The sequence below is a fragment of the Castanea sativa genome, chromosome 1 (assembly GCF_040712315.1).
Source record: "Castanea sativa cultivar Marrone di Chiusa Pesio chromosome 1, ASM4071231v1".
In the NCBI taxonomy this organism is placed as follows: domain Eukaryota; kingdom Viridiplantae; phylum Streptophyta; class Magnoliopsida; order Fagales; family Fagaceae; genus Castanea; species Castanea sativa.
The window spans coordinates 69,646,307-69,668,039 of NC_134013.1; the positions used below are offsets into that span (position 1 = coordinate 69,646,307).

At 31.8% G+C, this 21,733-nt stretch overlaps 2 protein-coding genes across 3 annotated transcripts; both read left to right on the forward strand.

Annotated features, from left to right (window-relative positions):
* Positions 1-807: 807 nt before the first annotated feature.
* Positions 808-7,306, forward strand: LOC142608706 (senescence-associated carboxylesterase 101-like). 2 transcript variants are annotated; one of them, XM_075780405.1, is made up of 4 exons: positions 808-1,035; positions 1,188-1,625; positions 5,419-5,988; positions 6,305-7,306. In XM_075780405.1, the coding sequence occupies exons 2-4, from the start codon at positions 1,254-1,256 to the stop codon at positions 7,145-7,147; spliced, it is 1,785 nt and encodes a 594-aa protein (XP_075636520.1). In that variant the 5' UTR covers positions 808-1,035; positions 1,188-1,253; the 3' UTR covers positions 7,148-7,306. The 2 variants fall into 2 exon arrangements, with proteins under 2 accessions (XP_075636520.1, XP_075636514.1); XM_075780399.1 differs by having other exon boundaries at positions 6,296-7,282.
* A 1,123-nt stretch (positions 7,307-8,429) lies between these two features.
* On the forward strand, positions 8,430-13,065 carry LOC142640901 (senescence-associated carboxylesterase 101-like). The gene is made up of 4 exons (XM_075815221.1): positions 8,430-8,725; positions 8,818-9,187; positions 11,285-11,833; positions 12,074-13,065. Exons 1-4 carry the CDS (start codon positions 8,709-8,711, stop codon positions 12,917-12,919), a joined length of 1,782 nt encoding a protein of 593 aa, XP_075671336.1. The 5' UTR covers positions 8,430-8,708; the 3' UTR covers positions 12,920-13,065.
* Positions 13,066-21,733: the final 8,668 nt, after the last annotated feature.

Sequence of the window (21,733 nt, forward strand, 5' to 3'; positions counted from 1 at the left end):
ACGTGTGTTTTTGAGTCCAGGCGCAATTGTGCACTTACAGTAAGTCCCTAATCTTTAAGTGCATGGGGAGACACAGGGCCTTGTTTAGGAGAAATTATTAGGTCTATTAGAAAACTGCTGAGGTGATCATCTCTGGTCTTTCTAACCAATAAAATGCTGTTATTTATGCGAATGTGACATCACTTAGTAATATTTTATTTTTTATTTTATTGATTTGGAGAACCACTTCAACAATCCTCTCGGCGGACCTAATAATTTCTCCTCTAGTAGAGACAAAGAAGGAGGGGCGAGATAATTATGTAGTATGTCTAACTTTTTTGACTAACTTTTTATGGGATAAAAAATAACTAACTTTTTTGACAGCTTTTTATAATTCCCATAGTGATATTAAAACAAAATTAAGAGTGTAATTCAAGTATAATATGTTAAATTAAGCACATATTGAAATAGCTAAGGCTATGATCTAACGATCATTATGTTTTTTAACCAAAAAAAAAAAAACGATCATTATGTTCTCTGATATGGCCCAGTGGAGTCCTTAAAGTCTAAAGGGTCTGGACTCTATTATTTGCTGATGTATGTTTATTCTTTACGTGCGGAAAAATTCTTTTTTTTTTTTTTTTTCCACACGACCACACAGATTGACATGTGGAAAAATTCGGTAGAGCATAGACCCTTCAAATTTTACCTTCGCCTCTGGTTCTACTTCATTTCTAGGAATTTTCCATAGAGACCAGGTAGCAAAGATTGGCATATATATATATATATATATAACTCTCAATCATTGTTATAAACTTATAACTCAGAAGACAAAAGTTTTCTATTGCCTAGTCAGATCCAACAAAGCCCCAGAGAGTGACCAAATTAATTCAGTGAAAATTTAATGCATTTCTTCTTTTCCTTTTTTAGAATTGTTTGGTTTTGCTCTCTCTCACAATTTGTTACTTGACCAAGAAATTCACTTCTCTTTCTATTATACTTTATACCTAAGCAGATCCAACAAAGCCCCAGAGAGTGACCAAATTAATTTATCTGGTAAGTGAAAACCCGATGCATTTGTTTTTCTTTTTTTAGTTGTTTGGTTTTGTTCGCTCTCACAGTTTGTTTCTTGACCAAAAAAATTTACTTCTTTAACATTGATCCATCACCATTTCTGACCTATTGTTTTCTTTGATTCTTGGTTGCAGATTTAGCATTGGGTTATAAGTTATAACAACATCTACAGCCTTAGTTTCAAAATTTTGGGACTGGTTATGGATCCTTCACGAACATTTAGCCGTGGCCCAGATTTGGCAAACTTCGTGATCAGCTCTGGTGTCCTGAACCAATCCTTGGCAACAGTTCAGGACCTCCATGGAGAAATAATCAATCAAAATGAACACCCAGTTGTAAGACACAAAGTTTCTCAGCAATCAAACTGTACCATCATAGCTTTTTCTAGTTGGCCTGGTTGTGGCAAAGAATATATTCAGGAAAGAGGAGATTTGGTTTCATCAACTCTAAAGGAGTCTTCTCCTCACTTCAATTTTCTGAGCACCAAAACCAACCCAGATTTCTCCATTAACAAAGCTGCACTTGAGCTTTTTGACTCCATCAGTGACAGCCTCCCCACCTTGAAATCTCAGGTAACCCCATCGCCTGAAAATTCTTTCTTTTTATTCTGTTTTGTTACATAATCCTTTACTACTTAAGCACGAGCATGACTGTGGTTGACTGAGTCAACGGTCAAACAGCTTTAACAACTTCTTTCTGAGCAACTACTAATTTCCAAAAAGGTTCTCTTCTTTTTTAAAAAGTAGGGGTGTTTTGGTTTGGTTTCGGTCATTTTTTTTTTTTAACTGGTCAATCGAAACCGAAATTTTCGGTTTCTAAAGTTGCCAACCGAAATCGATCAAAATAGTTGAAACACCGTTGATTTCGGTTTGTTTTGGTTTCAGTCGGTTTTTCGGTCGGTGTGCGGTTTCAGTCAACATCACAGATTCACAGTCACAAAAAGAAAAAAACAACTCAACATCACATTTTTTAAATAAGAAAATAACAGTTCAACATCAGATTCACAAAAAATAACATTGATTCAGTATTAAACAAAACCTAAAATACAAAAAAGAGAGGGTTATCAATAAATTAAAAAGAGACTAAAGAAGGTCACCTTGAGAATGAAAAGATCGAGCCGCATGGGGAGGCCGGCATGTGGAGGCGGCAGCAAAGGCGTGAGGCGTGAGGGTGATGAAGGAGATGGAGGCGTGACGCATGAGGGAGGCGTGACGCGTGAGGGAGATGGAGGAATGAGGCGTGAGGGAGATGGCAGCTGGAAATAAAAGGGTAAGAGGGTGAGAGCTTATAAATATAAGAGCTAGGATTTTAAGTTTTAATGGTCTTAAAAAATTAAAAAACTCAAAAACATATGGGTGAGGGCTCAAACCCGGGAATGCTTAGTCATTAAAGCCACAGAATACCACCAAGCTACAAACTCCAACGTGACTTAATGTTATATATATATTGGTTCGGTTCGGTGCATTAAAATTTGCCACCGACAACCGAACCGAAATTTTTCGGTTTTATTATATAAAAAACCGAAATTGTACCGAAAATTTTGCATCGGTTCGGTCAGTTTAAAGCGATTTTTTCGGTTCGTCGGTTTTTGCACACCCCTACGAAAAAGTGTGGTACCACAATTTAAGCCACAATTCACCTATGTGCCAACTTGTGCTACAACTTACTGGTAAGTTGTGGTTGGTAGAGAGGTATCTCCACATAAACTTACTATCACTCTTCCACCAACTACAATTTGCCACATGGCGAGTTGTGGCACAAATTGTACTTTTTGTTGTGGTACCAGAACTACTCAATTTTTTCCACCTAAAAAGTTGGATTAGGATTCAGTGCGGTACCCTAAATATTGTACCAGGTGCTATTTACTTATTTCCTTCACATATTTTTTTTTTTTACTTTTTTTTTTACTTTTCTTAACTTATTTCTTAATCTTTTTTAATCAATAGTTAAAATTGAAAGTTATTTTTTTATAACTATCAATTTTAACCATTGATAGTAATTGCATCAGGTGCAATGTCGTAAATATTGTACTTGATCTCAATTATAAAAAGTTTCATATGTGTGTGTGTGTGTGTCGGGGTATACGACAATTACTAATCACTAGCATGTCCTATGTCCATTTGACCAGAACAGAAATGGGGTCATTATTACTTGCTACTCATTTGTCAAGTTGTTATTATTGTTATTATTAAATAATAGCGTTCCCATAAAAAATAAATAAACAAATAGCGTCCCTTTATTTTTTTGAGATAATATTAGAGTCTAGTTAATATGGGGTAAGGGCCGAAGTTCAAGTCTCTAGAAAAGAGCTTCACACACATATACACTTTAGATTATGCTAGAGTAGAAATTCTATCTTGTAAAAAAAAAAAAAATCTAGTTAATGTATGTCCTTAAAGAATATATTAATCAAGTCATTATTATTCCTATTTTTAATATTAGTGTTTTTTTTTTGAAATAATATTAAGGTCCGGTTAATGTTTATCCTTAGGGTATATATTAATAATTCATTTTAGGAAAGTTTTGTGAAAAATTGAAAAAGCTATCAAAACAGTAAATTATTTTTATCTTTTTTTCCATTAAAAAGTTTCTATAAATGGGTTATTAATGCATGTCCTAAGGGTATACGTTAGTAAAACCCATATTATTATTATTATTATTATTATTATTATTATTATTATTATTAGGGTTTTGGATATAAAATTTATCGTTAATATAAGAAAATTCGAAAACCATATCTTGTTAGTACTTGAGATGTTAACCAATATTTTTTATGATATTTTATATATAATTATTTTATTAAATCAAATTTTTAGATTATATATATATATATATATATATATATATATATATATATATATATATATATATTGGGAGTTGGTGTTCAAGTTACACCTAATGTAATTTTAAGAAATGATACACCACTCAATATTTTTTAATTAGATTTGAATTTTTTTGATAAATTCACTGTTGGATTACATTATTTTTGTATATTTTCCATTCTTACAAAATATAAAAATTTTCAAAAATCAATAGTCATGTCATCAATTCTATTTTTTGTAATTTAAAATAATATATAAGAGATGAGTTTATGGGTTAAATGGTAAATTATATTTGATTAACATGAAAATTGGCAGATATGTTAAGAATATATAAAACATATATGTAATTCAATAATTGAATTTTCAAAATATAAATTCAATAACAAGTTATTGAGTGATGTAACATTACTTTAGAGTCACACTAGTGTAACTTGAACTCAACCCATCTATTGGATATCTATGTCTAGTTTCAAATATTTATGATAGTTTTGCAAGTATTTTCTAATAAATATGAAATATCAAAATACATATTTATGAACCCTATTTTAAGATATCTTTTTTTAATGTAAATTTATGATAGTTTTCTGTTTGATATGAAATTGATGTCCTGATCCTATTTTAAGATATTGAAAACTCTTTTCTGTGTTCAAAAAGAATTTTCTATTATGGATACCAAAATAACGCGATATTTTTTTCTTTTTTTTGAGAAGGAAAATAACGCGATATCTGATATGTCAACAAGATTTTAAAAATCATTATTACATATTTACATATATATTATACTTTTTTTTATAGGATATTACATATACTCTACTTCGATAATATATATATATATATATATATATATATATATATATATCACTTAACTATTTTCATAAATACATAATTTGATATAACATATTTACAAGATTTTTTTTTTTTTCAAAAAACAGTACATTCTTAGTTTCTTTCTCTAAAAATATTTTTTTTAACAAAAAAACCTGCATTCTTAGTTAGTGATATATGGTATGGATTATTTATGTAATTTATTCAATTAAAAAAATTAAATATAAAAAATTCAGCATAAAAATGGGAAAAAAAATACTAAATGAAAGTACATATAGATATGTTATGGATTTGAATGAAAATTTTGAGTAAATGAAAAACTATAAGTGTTAAATAACCTTTTTATTATATTCTATTTTTTTATATAGCATATACTTTTGTTACCTTAGTATAATTTTACAAGATATTGTAAAATAATAATAATAATAATAATTGAGTCTTTGGTATCTACCGTTTTTGCCATAAAAAGAAAAAGGGTATTTACTAAATATTTTCCCAAGTTTGGGCTTGTTTTCGAGCAAATTAGAAAATCAATTATCATATTACTATAGTTAAAATAATATTATACTTGTTTATTAATTTATAGCTAGCTAAAAACAATTCTAGATTATAATTGAAAATATTAAAATGTTGAAGTTTCATATGATATTAAAACTTGATGCTTAGAAATAATAATTTGTCTTATTGATAACATTGTAAGATTCTTATGTTAATGCAGATTGACAATTCCAAAATATTAATTATCACTGGAAACTCATTGGGAGGATCTGTTGTCACTCTCTTTACCTTATGGCTGCTAGAAACAATCGATTTTTCAATCACAAAACGCCCACTTTGCATCACTTTTGGTGCACCCCTTGTAGGTGATAATGGCCTGCAAAATGCCATATTGAAATACCCAACATGGAACTCTTGTTTTCTGCATGTAGTTTCTGACCAAGATCCCGTCCCAAGAGTCCTAATTTCACCCCACAATCCTCCTGCCACTGAATCGGCTTCACAAACAAATGTCTACAAGCCTTTTGGGACTTTTCTCTTGTGTTCGGAATCCGGATGTGCTTGTTTTGAGGACTCTCAAACCATTTTGGACTTGTTGAGGGCTACCTACTCAGAGGCTCCTGGAAATCAAAATCCTAATCAAGTTTTGGAGCTCTACAGAGAGATTGTGGAATATCTCAATCGTAAGGTAATTTGTGGGGATACCACGGGGTTGCTTCAATGGACTACACCTCCACTACGTGCAGGCATTATTATACAGTTAGTAGCAATTGGACTAATTCGACCACAGGTAGCTCAATCACAACCTTTTTTTTTTTTGGATCAAATATAATTACAATGCTTATTTGTGCCATATAGCCTATATATCATGTTATGGTTACCATATGATATATGATACCTTGTTAAATTAACAATTGTTCTAGAAGTTTAAATTATTAGGATATGTCAAATTTAATCATTTAATCACATATTTCTAACACATCAATCAACAAAGTAATCAAAATCTCTAATATCTCATACATAGCTAAAATTACTACCTTGTAAAATCTTTGCCATTGAGACCTTCCACCACTTGTAGTCCAACTTATTTTTGAAAGTCATTGCAGCCACAAGGGCAGAACAATGGCCTCGACAATCTGATTACAGAGATAGAGAAACAGGAAATGGAATTGATAATGTCCAAGGGGCAGGGTAATCCTTCCAAGACGTTGAATGAAATAAAAATAAGAATGGCCTACTTTGAATGGTACAAGAAGTATTGTAAGGAAAAGAGAATTGGATACTATGATAGCTTCAAGAATGGAAGCTCCAAAACTGATATCGAGGTGGTAAAGTTTAAGACAATCCTCACTCGCTACTGGGAAGGCGAGGTCGATGAAGCAGAGAAAAAGCCCCAGAAAGAAGGTGCACCATTTCGTACCGGATGGCTTGGTGCAGGAACAAATTTTCGACGTATGATTGAACCACTGGATATAGCTGAATACTACAATAAGGGTCTAAAAGACTACATAAACCAAGGAAGGCCTAAACATTACAAACAATTGGAGCAATGGCTTAAAGAAATAGAGAAACTTGCAAGCAATCCAAGTCAGTTGAAGAAGCAAAACGTGGCTTCTAGTCTAACGGAGGATTCTTGCTTTTGGGCACATGTTGAGGAGGCTCGAATTTCATGCAAATTGTTGAGCAGCAGAGAATCAAGTACTGGGGAGAAAGAATTGTCAAAGCACAACTTGATTGAGTTTGAAAACTATGTTTTGAGTTTGATGAAAAACTATGCAGTATCGCCTGAGATTTTCTTGCCGCAGAGCAGCTTCATGCAGTGGTGGAAAGAGTATGAGGAAATCGTAAGAAAAGGAATTATGGGAGCTTCTTATCATTCACCTCTCACTGACTTAATGAAGAATCGCAGTTACCAAAACTATGCTACTGGCGGCCTAGAGATTCCCTGATTTTGTAAATGTATCAAACATTTCAAATCTATGTGTAATGTGTGCACTTGCCTTCAAACTTGTATGGTATTCTGAAATCATTTCCCATTAAATTGTAGAGACATCATCATCTTTTTCCCAATAAATTGAGTTGGATACTTGGATGTATTTGGATGAAAACACTTTTAGTCATCATTACCAAATGATCTTCTTCTTTTTTTTTTTGGCATTGTTTATTCGTCTCTCTCAGCAAGAAAAGACCACTCTATACCATTGAAATAGCCTAGCATAATTCTCCTCCACAAGATCATTCATGATTTGCTAATACTTCTACATTTTTTCATTTAATATTCATAATTGGGTAGTTGGGAAAATATTGGAAATTAATCAAGCATTTCATATAAGGAGTAGGTTGCCTCTTGTTTAGAAATAAGTCCAAATTGTTACCGGTAGTTAACATATAAAAATCATAGGTTCACGATCATTTACACTTTTGCTCGCTTTAAACCAACTCAAAAAATAAATGCAAATATTTTTGTGCATAATAAAAAAACTTTAGGGTAATTTGCGTATTTGGCCTCTATCTTTTACATTATATTTCAATTTAATTCCTAATCTTTCAATTGTGTCAATTTGGTCTCTAGCCCTTTGGTGTCATGTCAATTTAGTTACTACTGTTATCTTTAGATGGAAATTATTGACATAGCAAATTGTCAAAATAAAAAATTAGTTTATTGCCATATTTACAGACCAAATACATATTTTATCCAAAACTTTAACAATAATTGTATTTTTAAGCATAATAAAAAGGGGTAATTGTTAATAAATAATTTAAGGAAAGTTTTGACACCATTTTATAGAAAACATAAAAAGTTATCAAAAAATTAATTTTTTTCTCATAAATTTTTTAAAAAATATATCATAAATCAATACTCTTATGATATTCATTAACAAGTCTTTAATAAAAATAGTGTCAATTGTAGATTATGTGAAAGTGATATCACTTAAATCATAACTTACAATCTTAACTTCATATAAAAATAATCGTATAAAAAAAGAGTTGTGTCCTTAGGTAATGCTCTGTAAAAAGAGAGAACGAAAAATAGAAAGGATAAAAAAAAAAAACATATTTTTAGTAGAAAAAAAAAAAGACCTCATTCCATTTGAAGACCCTATTTAACCATCCACAATCACCCATAAGATTGGAGTACTGTCCTAAACGAATAAACAAGCCTATAATCCAACAACCATCATGGTCTCGCCTAAGGCCACCAGTCCCTAAAAAGGGCTTGGGTTAACATATTTTAGTTGTGGAGCCCAAGATATGAAAGACGGAAAATTGATAGGCTAAAATGCTAAAAAAACATAAATCTTTAGCATATAAGTAGTCTTTTTCTTAAATTTTTTATAGGAATCTTTAGCATATTGTTGTTGACTTTAATCCGTGCTTTTGTTCTACGAAATTTAGATTACTCAGCTAATTTTGGTATTGATTCTCATCGATGTTATAACTAACAAGACACAATATATTCTATGTTATACGTTGCTGATTTTCTAAGTAGATCGAACAAAGTCACAGAGGATGAGCCAAATTCACTTGTAAGTAAAAACCCTTTTCATTTCTTTTTTTCAGCTTGTTTTCCTTCTTTGATGCATCATGATTTCTTAGCTTTTTTGTTTCTTGATGACAGATTTAGCAGTGGGTTAGAGTTGGCAAATTTCGTGGTCAGCTCTGGTGTTCTGTACCATTCTTGGGCTGCAATTCGAGACCTGTACAGTGAAATCAATCAAAATGAACAGCCATCTTTGTCGGTAAGATACAAAGTTTCTCAGCAACCAAACTGTACCACCATAGCTTTCTTTACCTGGCCTGCTTGTTCCAAAGACCATATTATTCAGGGTGGAGGAGGAGAGGATTTGGTTTCATCATCAACTCTAAAGGAGTCTTTTCCCCTCTTTGAATTCCTGTGCACCAAAACCAACCCACAATTCTCCATTAACAAAGCTGCACTTGAGCTTTTTGCCTCCATCCATAGTAGTCTCCCCTCCTTGAAATCTCAGGTACCTCTCTATGCCCTGAAAATTCTTTCCTTTTTTTTTTTTTTGGGACAAAAGCTTAAGCATGAACTGCAACTGGGTCAATTGACAAACTTCTAGAACAAAAAGTCTAATATTCTTAAACTTTCAATATAATTGATAACTAGGTCGTAATTAAACAGCTACTTTTATTTTTTGCTACGTTTTCCCATTTACTATTGTGTCTGTTTGACCAGAAATGTCGTCGTTAGTACTCACTTGTCGATGTATTATTAGTATCATCATCATTATTAACATGAAGGTTTAAATTTAAAAAATATCATTCTTACTATTATTATTATTAGGGTATTAAACAAAAAATAATTAAATATCGTTAATATTGAAAAAGTATGAAGAAAACGATATCTCATTGTCAATATTGATGTTCTTGTTTTAGTTTTTTTGTTTTTTTGTTTTTGAGAAGATAATGTTAGAGATATTTATATATATATATATATATATATATATATATATATATATATTTTTTTTTTTCCCACCAGTAAATCTAAGATATTTCAGATTTATTTTTTATGATTTTAATAGCTAGTATCCTGCTGATAAATACTTTATAACTGACTATATATTCTTAGTCTACTAATTTTATCACGAAATATAATGATATATTGTATAAAATGGCACAATTTATATTACAACACAGTCAAAAATAGAACAAATTATGTCATTTTATATGGTATTAACTTTATTTAAATTTTTTATTAAAAAAATTAAATAAAGATTTTCGCCCTCTCGTCCGTTCAATGTCTCATGAGTGTACTGTACTTTTTCTTTTCTTTTCTTGTCTTTTCTCAATTGCATTTTTGGACAGGTAATCATTTTGAGTATTCCTATGTCATTTGAATATATTAGGCTATTAGCAAATTAATCTTTTTAAAATATTGCTATATATAATGGATGTGAAATATATATTTGAAATAATAGTAGGATAATATTTATTTAACTTTCATAATAAATTATGAAAAATATCTTTTTATTCTTGATGCATATAAAAAATTGAGCAGTTTAAATACTATTTTGGTCTATACTACTAATTTTTCGTATTTATTTATTTATTTATTATTTAATTATTTAAAATAATAAATTTATCATGGTCAAACCATAAAAACTTTAAACCTCTTTTTTTATCAATTTTTTTGACAGTCCAAGACTGAAAATCATGATATCACATGACTATGTTCTTTTTATTTTATAATCATAGTTAATAGATTTAAGAAAATATATTTAAAATCCTGAATTAAAAAATGAAATATATATATATATATATATATATAGAGAGAGAGAGAGAGAGAGAGAGAATTACATATTACAGACTTGAATGAATATTTTTTATTAAAGAATTTAAAATTAATTTTCTTCTATATTCCAAATTAGTAGGATACTTATGCTACCTCATATAATTTTACAAGATATTTTTTTAAAAATAACTAATTAAGCATTTAGTATATTTAATACATCTTTTCAATTTTTTGACCTCATTTTTTATTCAAAAAAAGAGAAAGAAACTCTAATTTTACTATAATTTTAAATAATTGTATATATTAGTCATATTACGGCCATATATACATGGCCGTAATATGACTAACATATAAAAATTCAAATTACAGAAAATTTTTAATAGATAAAAAATTCAAGATTATAAATTAAAATATGAAAACATTGATGTTTAATATGAATAATAAAACATTAAAGTAAAAGGTATTAATTTTGATAATCTTTTGTTGTATAAAGCTTTAGTAAAAATAAGATATGTTTATTAGCGTATTTTATGCTTTTAATTATAAAAATACATATTTTTAATAGGACTTCTGTTTCGTATGGCAAATGAGAGTTCTTTTGAGAAAAATATTTACTTTTTTTTTTTTTTGGGTTGAGAAACATATGTCAATCATCTTGCGTGTGACGTGCTACCAAGTACCATCTGTGTATTTTATTAACTAGGATTATGTTTAACATTTTGGGGAAGATATCACAAACCCTTTTTTAATTAATAAAAAGAACTTTAGTCTTTAAGAATGTCACTCATCCTGTTATCAACATTAATGTAAGATTTATATCTTAATGCAGATTGATTCCAAACTAGTAATTATCACCGGAAACTCTCTGGGAGGATCCGTTGCCTCTCTATTTACCTTATGGCTACTAGAAAAAATCAATTTATCAAGCACCAAAACACGCCCACTTTGCATCACTTTTGGTTCACCCCTTGTAGGTGATGATGGGCTGCAAGAAGCCATATCAAATTATCCAACATGGAACTCTTGCTTTTTGCATGTAGTTTCTGATCAGGATCCAGTTCCCAGAGTCTTAATTTCACCCCACAATCCCATTGACTCAATTTACAAGCCTTTTGGTACATTTCTCTTGCATTCGGAATTGGGTTGTGCTTGTTTTGAGGATTCTCAATCCATTTTGGACTTGTTGACAGCAACCTACTCAGAGGGTCCAGAAAATCAAAATCCTAATCAAGTTTTGGAGTTCTATGAAGCACTTGTCCAACATCTCAACCATAAGGTAATTTGCAAGGATGCTACACAATTGGTTAAAAGGAATACAAAATCATTTGAGGCAGGCATTATTACACAACTAGAAGCAATTGGACTGGTGCGGCCCCAGGTAGTTTACTTAAAAGACTTTTTTTATGAACTGCATATGGTTACAATGCTTATTTGACCCATTTGTTATGTTATGGTACATACACGATACACTTAGTTAAACAAGACATTGAATAAAGCAATGTAAAGAATGAAGAGCTCAACTATTAACAACTAACCAAAACCTCTCATATCTCTTAATTACATGGCTAAAATTTCTACCTTGTAAAATAGCCCAACTCATTTTTATAAGTCATTGCAGCAACAACTGAGGAACAATGGCATCGACAATCTGATTACAAGGACAGAAAGACAGGAAAAGAAGTTGGTAATCCTGAAGAGGCATGTTTTTGATCCTTCCAAGAAGTTGAATGACATGAAAATAAATATGGCCTACTTGGAATGGTACAAGAAACATTTTAAGGACAAGGGAATTGGATACTATGATAGCTACAAAAATCTAGGCAATTTAAGTGATCTTAATGTGGTAAGGTATAAGAAAATCCTCACTTGTTACTGGGAAGAAATGGTTGATGAAGTAGAGAAAAAGCCCCAGAAGGAAGGTGCCTCCTTTCGTACCAGATGGCTCTTTGCGGGAACAAATTTTCGACGTATGATTGAACCACTGGATATAGCTGAATACTACAATAAGGGTCTAAAAGACTACATAAACCAAGGAAGGCCTAAACATTACAAACAATTGGAGCAATGGCTTAAAGAAACAGAGAAACCTGCAAGCAATCCAAGTCAGTTGAAGAAGCAAAACGTGGCTTCTAGTCTAACGGAGGATTCTTGCTTTTGGGCACATGTTGAGGAGGCTCTAATTTCATGCAAATTGTTGAGCAGCAGAGAATCAAGTACTGGGGAGAAAGAATTGTCAAAGCACAACTTGATTGAGTTTGAAAACTATGTTTTGAGTTTGATGAAAAACTATGCAGTATCGCCTGAGATTTTCTTGCCGCAGAGCAGTTTCATGCTGTGGTGGAAAGAGCATGAGGAAATCATAAGAAAAGGAATTATGGGAGCTTCTTATTATTCACCTCTCACTGACTTAATGAAGAATCGCAGTTACCAAAACTATGCTACTGGCGGCCTAGAGATCCCCTGAATTTGTATATGTATCAAACATTTCAAATCTATGTGTAATGTGTACACTTGCCTTCAAACTTGTATGATATTCTGAAATCATTTCCCAATAAATTGTAGAGACATCATCATTTTTTTCTTTTTTGATTAATTTTCAGTTTTCCATAACTTTTCTTTTGCCTTTGGGTTGGATGTGTATGTTGGGTGCACCATGCACCATGGTCCAGCCCACATGAAGTTAATGCCCATAATAATGCACATTTGCCTACTTTGATTTTTCTCTTAACTTGCAAATTAATACGATAGTTTTACGTCTGTTCCAAACAAAAATTTCTGGTTCCATCCCTAATTTAAGTTCATAACAACTTAGAATGCCATCTTGGCCAAGATTTCTTGAAGGAAAGAATGTCATAATAACAATAACAACAAAGAAATCAAAAAAGATTATTGTTGTGTTATATTGGGCCAAGGGAGTTTAATTTTTAGGTATGGTGGTCCATTGACTGCCGAGTCTTAGTTGTGTGCGTGCGACCTAACAGGAATGAACTATAAATGGAGAGACTTTAAACTAAACTAGTAGGAAGGTGTAGGACTAGGAACCACACGGCGTTATTCAATGCGGGACCGGCTAGCACATGCATTTTGGGGTTTATGCTTGTTTGGAACTCTATGTAAAGCTCTCACCGACACTTTTTTGACTGGATATGCACATTTGTAAAGAAACCAAATGGAATGTTCAACAACGATATTCCACGTAACAATTGGCACAGTATGTGGTTGTAGTTTAGGAGAAACTTTAAAGAAAATAAGTGTCGAATATACACGACAATTAGTAGATAGGTGAGATGTAAAAATAGAGAAAAATATGTGCCAAAGAAAACAATCATACAAAATAATATTTACGTGATTCGACAATTTATCTATATCCGCGGAGTTACATTGATTTCACTATTCATAAGGAAAAAATACAAGATGCAACATTTTCCCTCTCAAAACAACCCCTCTAAACCCTAATCAGAAAACCATGGTATTTCACTTCTGCATCAAGAATTCACAATGGGCTAACACACTGGCAAAAAATTTGAGTACTCTGGCTTAGGCCTAACATCCCAAGCCTCTGCTTTATGGATTAAGCCTCAGAAAAAGTCACATTAAAAACCGTAGAATTTTTATATTAGGTCAGGTCATATTTCGGATCAAACACAACTAAACTTCACATAGCCCAATAGTGGTTAAGTAGTTTCAATTTTAAATTTTCTTCTCTCATTTATTGTAAGAACAAAAATATTATACATTCTCCATCTTTGTAGTTGTATGAAGGTGCAATTTAGCAAGGGGAAAAAAAATATATATATATTTAGTTTTTTATTGGAATTTAAAATTTAGTATACTGAAGTGAACTATATAAATATATATCAGATAGTTTTTCTTATAACAAGTGGCGTAAAAGAACAGTTGAATGAATTGATATTACATGTACAATAGTAGAGAAATTTTAGGTCAAATGTATTGACCATAGGGAAACAATATTAATATATGAGTCATGCTAACAAATGCCCTTAGAGCATTGGTTAACAATTCATTTTAGGAAAGTTTTAATACCACTTTTATGGTAAATGAAAAAAGCTGTCAAAATATTAATTGTTTTATTTCATTTTCCCATAAAAACTTTCTTTAAATGAATTATTAATCAATGCCCTTAGGGCATTCGTTAGCATTTCCTTTAATATATTGGTTAATGGTACTTAATGAGCGGTGAGCACTAAATCCCATAAGTTTTGTAGTTAGCATATCAAATGATAATGAACATGGGTTCAGTTCTTTCCAACATCTGCCATTGGAATATATTGTAGTATTTTCTACTGAAGCTTTTTTTTTTTTTTACGAGATAGAATTTCTACTCTAGCCATTTATACTTGTAAAGTGACCACCGCATCACGGATGCGCAGTGGTTGCTTTGATAAATAGATAGATAGATAGAGTTTTCCTAAAAAAGATAGATAGATAGATAGTAAAGGAGAAGGAAGGGAGATTCAAATCAGATATAAACATAGTGCACCACAAAATGATGTCATTATTGCTAGACTATACGAATTATCACATGAACACTCACATTACAGTATTTTTAAAACTAACCTAACTGTTTAGTTCAGATTAATTTCCCAAAAATACAAAGTAAGAACCAAAAAAAGTATTTAAACAAATAATTACAAAATCAATTAAAATTTTAAAAATGGGTAAAATAGTTTATTTTTTGTGGTGGGACTTTTTGTGATTTTCGGGCTGAACTGTCTCCTACTATACTAGGCCCAAGTGTTCTGGATAAGAGAGTCGGGATCGGTCCAACTGCAACTCACTTTGGTCCGGCTTTTGCGCAAACTATGTCTCGTTTGTCGAAACTTTAGTCACATACCCATGGCAAGAGAAGTTACCGCAAAAAAAGTTATGACAGAATAAATACAACAAAACAATGATAAGTGAGATACATTATTGTTAGGCAGACTAAGGATCCGTTTGAATAGAACTTATTGCTGAAAACTGAAAACACTGTAGCAAAATAATTTTTAAATATGTGAATAGTGCTGCGGGACCCATTTTTAATAAAATATTGCCTAAAAAGTATATGAATAGTGCACGCACAAATGCATGCACAGTATGCAAACAGTGCGCGCACAGTGCGTGCACTACATGTTTGTCCCCCGCAGCGAAAATGAAGAAAAAAAAAAAAAAAAAGCAAAACGTGGAAAAAATAATCTGGATCCAAACGCCACCTAAGTAAGCAATCTTTCATTAAAGTAAAAGAAAATAACAAGTTGTAAGTGTAACAACAAAGGCTGGAGGAGAAATGATACTAGTAATCAGTAGAATCAAGGAAGAAGATGATTAGTTTGCCACATTCAATTTTGTCACGGGACTATGGCCAAGGAGGGAACCATTTCCTCAATGTGGGTAACCTTGCAGGAGGATCCTGCCGCGAAAATTATACACTTTGAGGAAACAGACCTGAATGACTTGTACCCAAATGGATTCTTTGTATTTTTTTTAGTAGAGAGTAGGCTTTAAGAGGGAGAGAAGGGAAGAAAACCTGTGCATGCGATGTGATGGTGATCACTCTTGTGGTGATTGCTACTGTTGCGATCCTCCCACTGTGCACGGCAAAGGCCTTTTATATATTGCCTGCTGTGAATTTTTTTTACCATTTTACCCCTTAACAATCTTTGTCTAGTTTGAGTGTCCTTGCTAACCACCACTGGTTTGTTAGCGCCTCAGCCACCACCACTTACATATGCTGGTTGTGCCACTCCCTATTACCAAACAAAGAAAGTTATTTTGTTTGTTTTCTCACCGTGGCATTCTCCTCTGCCACGATGTGGGTGTTCTCTCTTCCTATCCCCCATGGCATGCATCTAGTGGTTCCAACTCATCCTCCCCCTTTTGGGTGATACATCATCCCAGCAAGACATTTCTCCCAAAAGAGTTTAAGCGAGAACTCTAGAATAGGCTATCCCTTCTCCCGACCGCCAGACCATACCCTCTCTTACCTCTAACCCATGATCCACCACTCCTATATTGGTTGGGTACAGGCTGATAATGCCTAGGTTTTGCGCGTGCTCCCCTTCCAATGTACATCCAAAGACCTGTCTACTGCTCATGCGCTTGTCGTGGTCTAGGGCTCGTCTATGCACTATTCCGCCCATCTTTGACCTCTTATGACATGAACTGTCTCTTGATCTTTCATTCTTTATTGGCCTGCTTCTTTTCAAGGGTTGGGTTTTACTTGGGTTTTCTTCCTTTTAGTCCATTCCTTGTTCCACCCATAGTCTTGTTGTCATTCTTGTCATACCACTTTGCTATTCTTGTCATGGTGCTATTTGACCTATGATTGCTGGGCCTTTTTGGGCCTGCTGCTTGTCCTTCTTTCAATGACTTCGTATGGTCATTCATTCTGTTTTTGGGCTTTTTCTCAGCCCGTTTGCTTGTGGGCTCTTTTGTTCCATTTCTTTCTCTTTGAGCATCCCTGGCCCATGTGCTTCCCTTGGGCGGCTTCGGCCCATTTCCTAATTCTGCATTCCCATGGGCACTTTGCTAACTCTTTTGGGCTTTCTCGACCCAATTACTTTATCCTTCATCTTTGGGACTTATAGGCTTTCCATCAACCCCTTTTTTTCATACTTCATTACTTCGGGCCTATTGTTGCTCATTCTTACTTTTCTTCATTACATAATGCCCATGAGTTTACTACTTCCTCCTTTGGGCTCCTCTGGGCCTATTTTCTTTTCTCAAGACTCATTTATTTATTTATGGGCTTATGATCCATTATTCCTGCCATTAATGGTTCTTTCCTATCAACCCACCATTTCTCATTTTTGCCCATATTGTTGGGCTTTTTCTAGTTACTGGGCTTTTTCTAGTTACTGGGCTTTTCAAAAATGAGCATCAACATTTTTTAATTAAAAAATATATATCTTAAACTAATTGTCCAAGACATTTCCATCTGAAACACCCGGTGAGGTACAAGTCATACCAAGTATGAAATGCAAAATAAGGAAAGAAGTAAGGAACTAAACAGCTTATTCAAAAAAATCAGCTTAGCTTGAATACTGATGGTCAACCATGTTGTCATGGCAACCCACTAACATCTCTCGTTATTGAGAATACTTTGCATAATATTTTTTCAAGATGTAATCTCTTATTTTAGAAATAACAAAGTTTAGCTATAAAATTGATTGTAGTATAAGATTACAAAAATATTACTCAATATTTCTTTTTTATTGAAGATGAATTTTGACAAATTTACTATTGGATTACATTTTTTTCCTTACATCTTCTATACTTGCAAAATTTCTAGAAAATTAAAGATCAATAGTCATGTTATCAATAAATTGTTTAAATTGCAAGTTTGTGTAATTTAAAATTATGCATACAATATAAAATTATAGATCATATAGTAAATTATATCTTATTAGCGCAAAATTTAACATGTGTATCAAGAGCGTAAAGATCATACAATCCAATAGTTAAAATTTCAAAACATGTAGTAATTTTAATGGTATTGAGTAAAGTTTGATCTAGAACTAATAAAGCTTAAGAATATTAAATTTTATGATTTAATTTGAAACTTCTAAATCATAGGATTAAATTTGAAATTATTGAGTAGGTTCTAGTTTGTTCAGTTGATAAAGTTTCATGTTCTTGAATAAGAAATTTATGTTCGAATCATGTCTACACAAAAAATAAACCGATTGATATATTATTTTAATAATAAAGAACAATTATTATGGAATGAACCCCATCCATTTTAATCATGTTCTCTCAGTAAAATATTAAAATCATTATTAAAGTTTAAGGATTAAATTATAATTTACAAAAAGAAAAGAAGATTATAACAAGAATGTGAGATTTATCATTATAATTACGGATACAATGAAGGACAAAGTTTTGCTCAAGATATTGAAGAAATCTCTCTCAACTCATTACTTGGTAATTTATAAGACCATCCATGTATAATAAATCATATGACTCATTAAATCATCTACATGTATAAATTTAATTGTAGCACATTTACCGTGAGGCGAATGAGTGTGTAGATCTTTTGGCTAAAAAGGGCAAGGATCAAATAGATAAAATAAGAGAATACATTCACTGTCTTTCTTTTGTACATCAAGCTTTATTGCTAGATATGATAGGTTCGAGCAAACTAAGAGATTGCCCTTCTTTTATCCTCCGATATAGTTCGTATAATTTCTTTCCCTCTTATTTAAAAAAAAAAGAAAGTATTTCGTGACTATTAAATTCGTTATATGATTAAAAATACATTTGAATATATATAATTATAACGTCTACAAAGAGCCTTAAAGCTCATTCATATAGTCTGCTATTCTTTATTATAAAAAATTAAGGTTGTCAATAATAAATTTTATTTAAGTTCCAATAAAATTTACCTCTAAACTGGTTTGAAAAAAAAAATCTACTCTAACTTATTGTGTCATGATCTTTGGAGGAGTCTAGAATACATTTTATTTAAATTCTAATAAAATTTACTTGTAAACTCATTTGAAAAAAATTTCTTATTATGTCATGATTCATGATTATATAATCACATGACTTATTAAATTATTTAAATAAATCATACAGTTCATTACATAGGTTGCAAAATTAAAAATAAATACCAATAATTTTATAAACTATCACATAATAAAATTGGAGAATTTTTTTTTTCTAAACCAGTTGATCATAACCATTCTACCGATGAACGAGCCTGCAGGCAGATAATTCGCAGCCAGAAGCTTCTTCTTCTTGTACTTCTTCTGTTTTATTTTATTTTATAAATGAATATATGCAGGGAGATGCATTCATCACCGCAGCAAGATCACCGTTATTCCATATAAACAGAATCGAATGGGACCCAATTAAACAATAATGTCCTAAAGCTGGCACCCTTCAGCAATCAGCATGATGTATCATGTGACTTATACGAATTATGCGCCAAAGTCACCGCTACCATTCATTAAGCTAAAATGTCATAGAGATAAGAAAAGGTAATAATTTTATTTATTTCAGGTTGGAATATAATTTTGGTTCATGTGCCATATTCTGTGTTCTTGCATCAATGACCAATCAACCATTTTTTCCAATTTAATTTAAATTTTCAAATATATATATTTGAAAATTTGAATATAACTTTGGTTCATGTGCCATATTCTGTGTTCTTGCCTCAATGACCAATCAACCATTTTTTCCAATTTAAATTAATATTATCTACAAAAGTTAAAAGTGATGAATATTATCTATCATGCTATATCAATATTATAAAATAAAAAGACATGTAAAAAAATATAGTATATTAACAATTATTGTCCATATAGCAATTAGCTAATGGTTTGTTTGGATTGAGAGAGAGGAATGAGAAGTAGAGTAGATTTAGTATAAAATTATTTTATTTTTAGCCAACTTTACTTTACTCCCCTCCACTCTCCCTTCCATCCAAACAGACCATAAGTTTCATTGATATAAAGAATATTTACAAGAAATACAACAAAACTAGATTACAATAACATACTGCAGAAAAAAAACAGCTAGCGTTAATTATATTGATCCCGCAAGAGCAAAGAGGTCACAATTACTACAGTTGGAACTTGGAAGAAATGCATAAAGATTAAAGATCAAGACCTGAAACCACAATTCAACTAGGTAATTCACCTATCAAAAAATAAAATAAACTAGGTAATACACCAGCTAAATACCAATGGTACATTTGAGTTTTAACAAAACTAGACCCATTGAACAACAATGGGCCATGTATAAGATAGAATTAATTCTTAAAACAAGCTATGTCAACATCACGAGTTCTAATTAACTTCTTATTTATTAAGTTGCATTAAGCTTTCCTATGTTTTAAGCTGACCTCCATGAATATGATTGTTCCTTTGGACCCATAGATGATAAAGAGCAGTTCCCCAAGCCACTATACATAGAACTCCCCTCATAACTCTTACCGAGGCAGTTATTTAAACCCAAATCAACTATCTAATCCCAATTGTTTACAAGTTTACATCAAGCATAAACCTCATAATCAGAACCCAAATTCTTCTAATTAAAGAGCAACCGAAAAACAAATGATGACGACTTTCAAGACAATTAACACCAAAGACATAAGTTGTATCGATAAAAGGATATAATTTTATTCAGCCTACAAATGACAATTTCCTTTTATTTATTTATTTAATACAAGATAGAAATTTTATTTCAATCTAATCTAAGTGTATATGTATGTAATGTTCACTCCTAAAGATTTGAACCCTAAGTGTATTTGTGTGTGTATAAGTGTATGAAGTGACTAGTACGTCAAGGGTGGATAGTAATACAAATGACAATATCTTAAATAAGGGAAGAGCAGATCATTCATTTATTGAGAGAGAGAGAGAGAGAGAGAGAAATACTATTATATTAACTTTTGGTTATATTGCATATTTTGGTTAATAACTTCTCATGTTTGTTTCAAAAATATCAGACATAAAATGTTAATTCAATATATATAAAAAATGCTATATCTATAACATTTTCAAAACACTTTCACAACAAATCATAAATGACAAATTATTATGGGGCTGTTATTTGTGGGTAATAAAGTAATTTCAGTTTTGAATTCAATGAAAAAACTTGCCACCTAAAATTTTTGTGAAAATTTAATTGAGCTAGCACTTCTCATAGACAAAATGCATGAAACTAAGATCACTTTGATGAAGTGAAACTTATAACATAGCATGAATTTCATTTATTAAGTTAATATCTTTTTATTCATTGAATATTAAAATAAAATAGGGTAACGGGCCAAGGGGTTGAGTAACTTGAGTTCCCCTAAGCCTAGTACCTTAAATCCCCCTCCATCTAAAGCAGCCGCGTAATTAAGGGATAAAGATAATTAAAATGTAAAGCAAAACATTGGGACGAAAGTCTTTGAGGTGAGCTTTGAAAGCTTTTGTTTGTATAATTTGCGCGTCTCATAGGTACGCAATGGGGGCACAGCCATGAGCCAGCTATATATAATGAAGTAGTGGGCCCCCAATGCTTTTCATTTTAATCCCCTACGGGTTCAAATTCATATACCCTCCAAGATCCACCAATATCACATCATCTCTCACAGCATTACAGTCATTTCTCACCCTCACTAACACCATTTTAGTCTTTTGAAAATAACCAAGCAAGAATAAACTTATACGTGTCTTGCTCCAAGTCCCTGCATTTCCAACTCAAAATCCACCAAATCCCATCTCAAACAATTAAACAAACACCGTGGAGTCGTGGACCACCTCTACCCTTATAGCACGCATCCCGT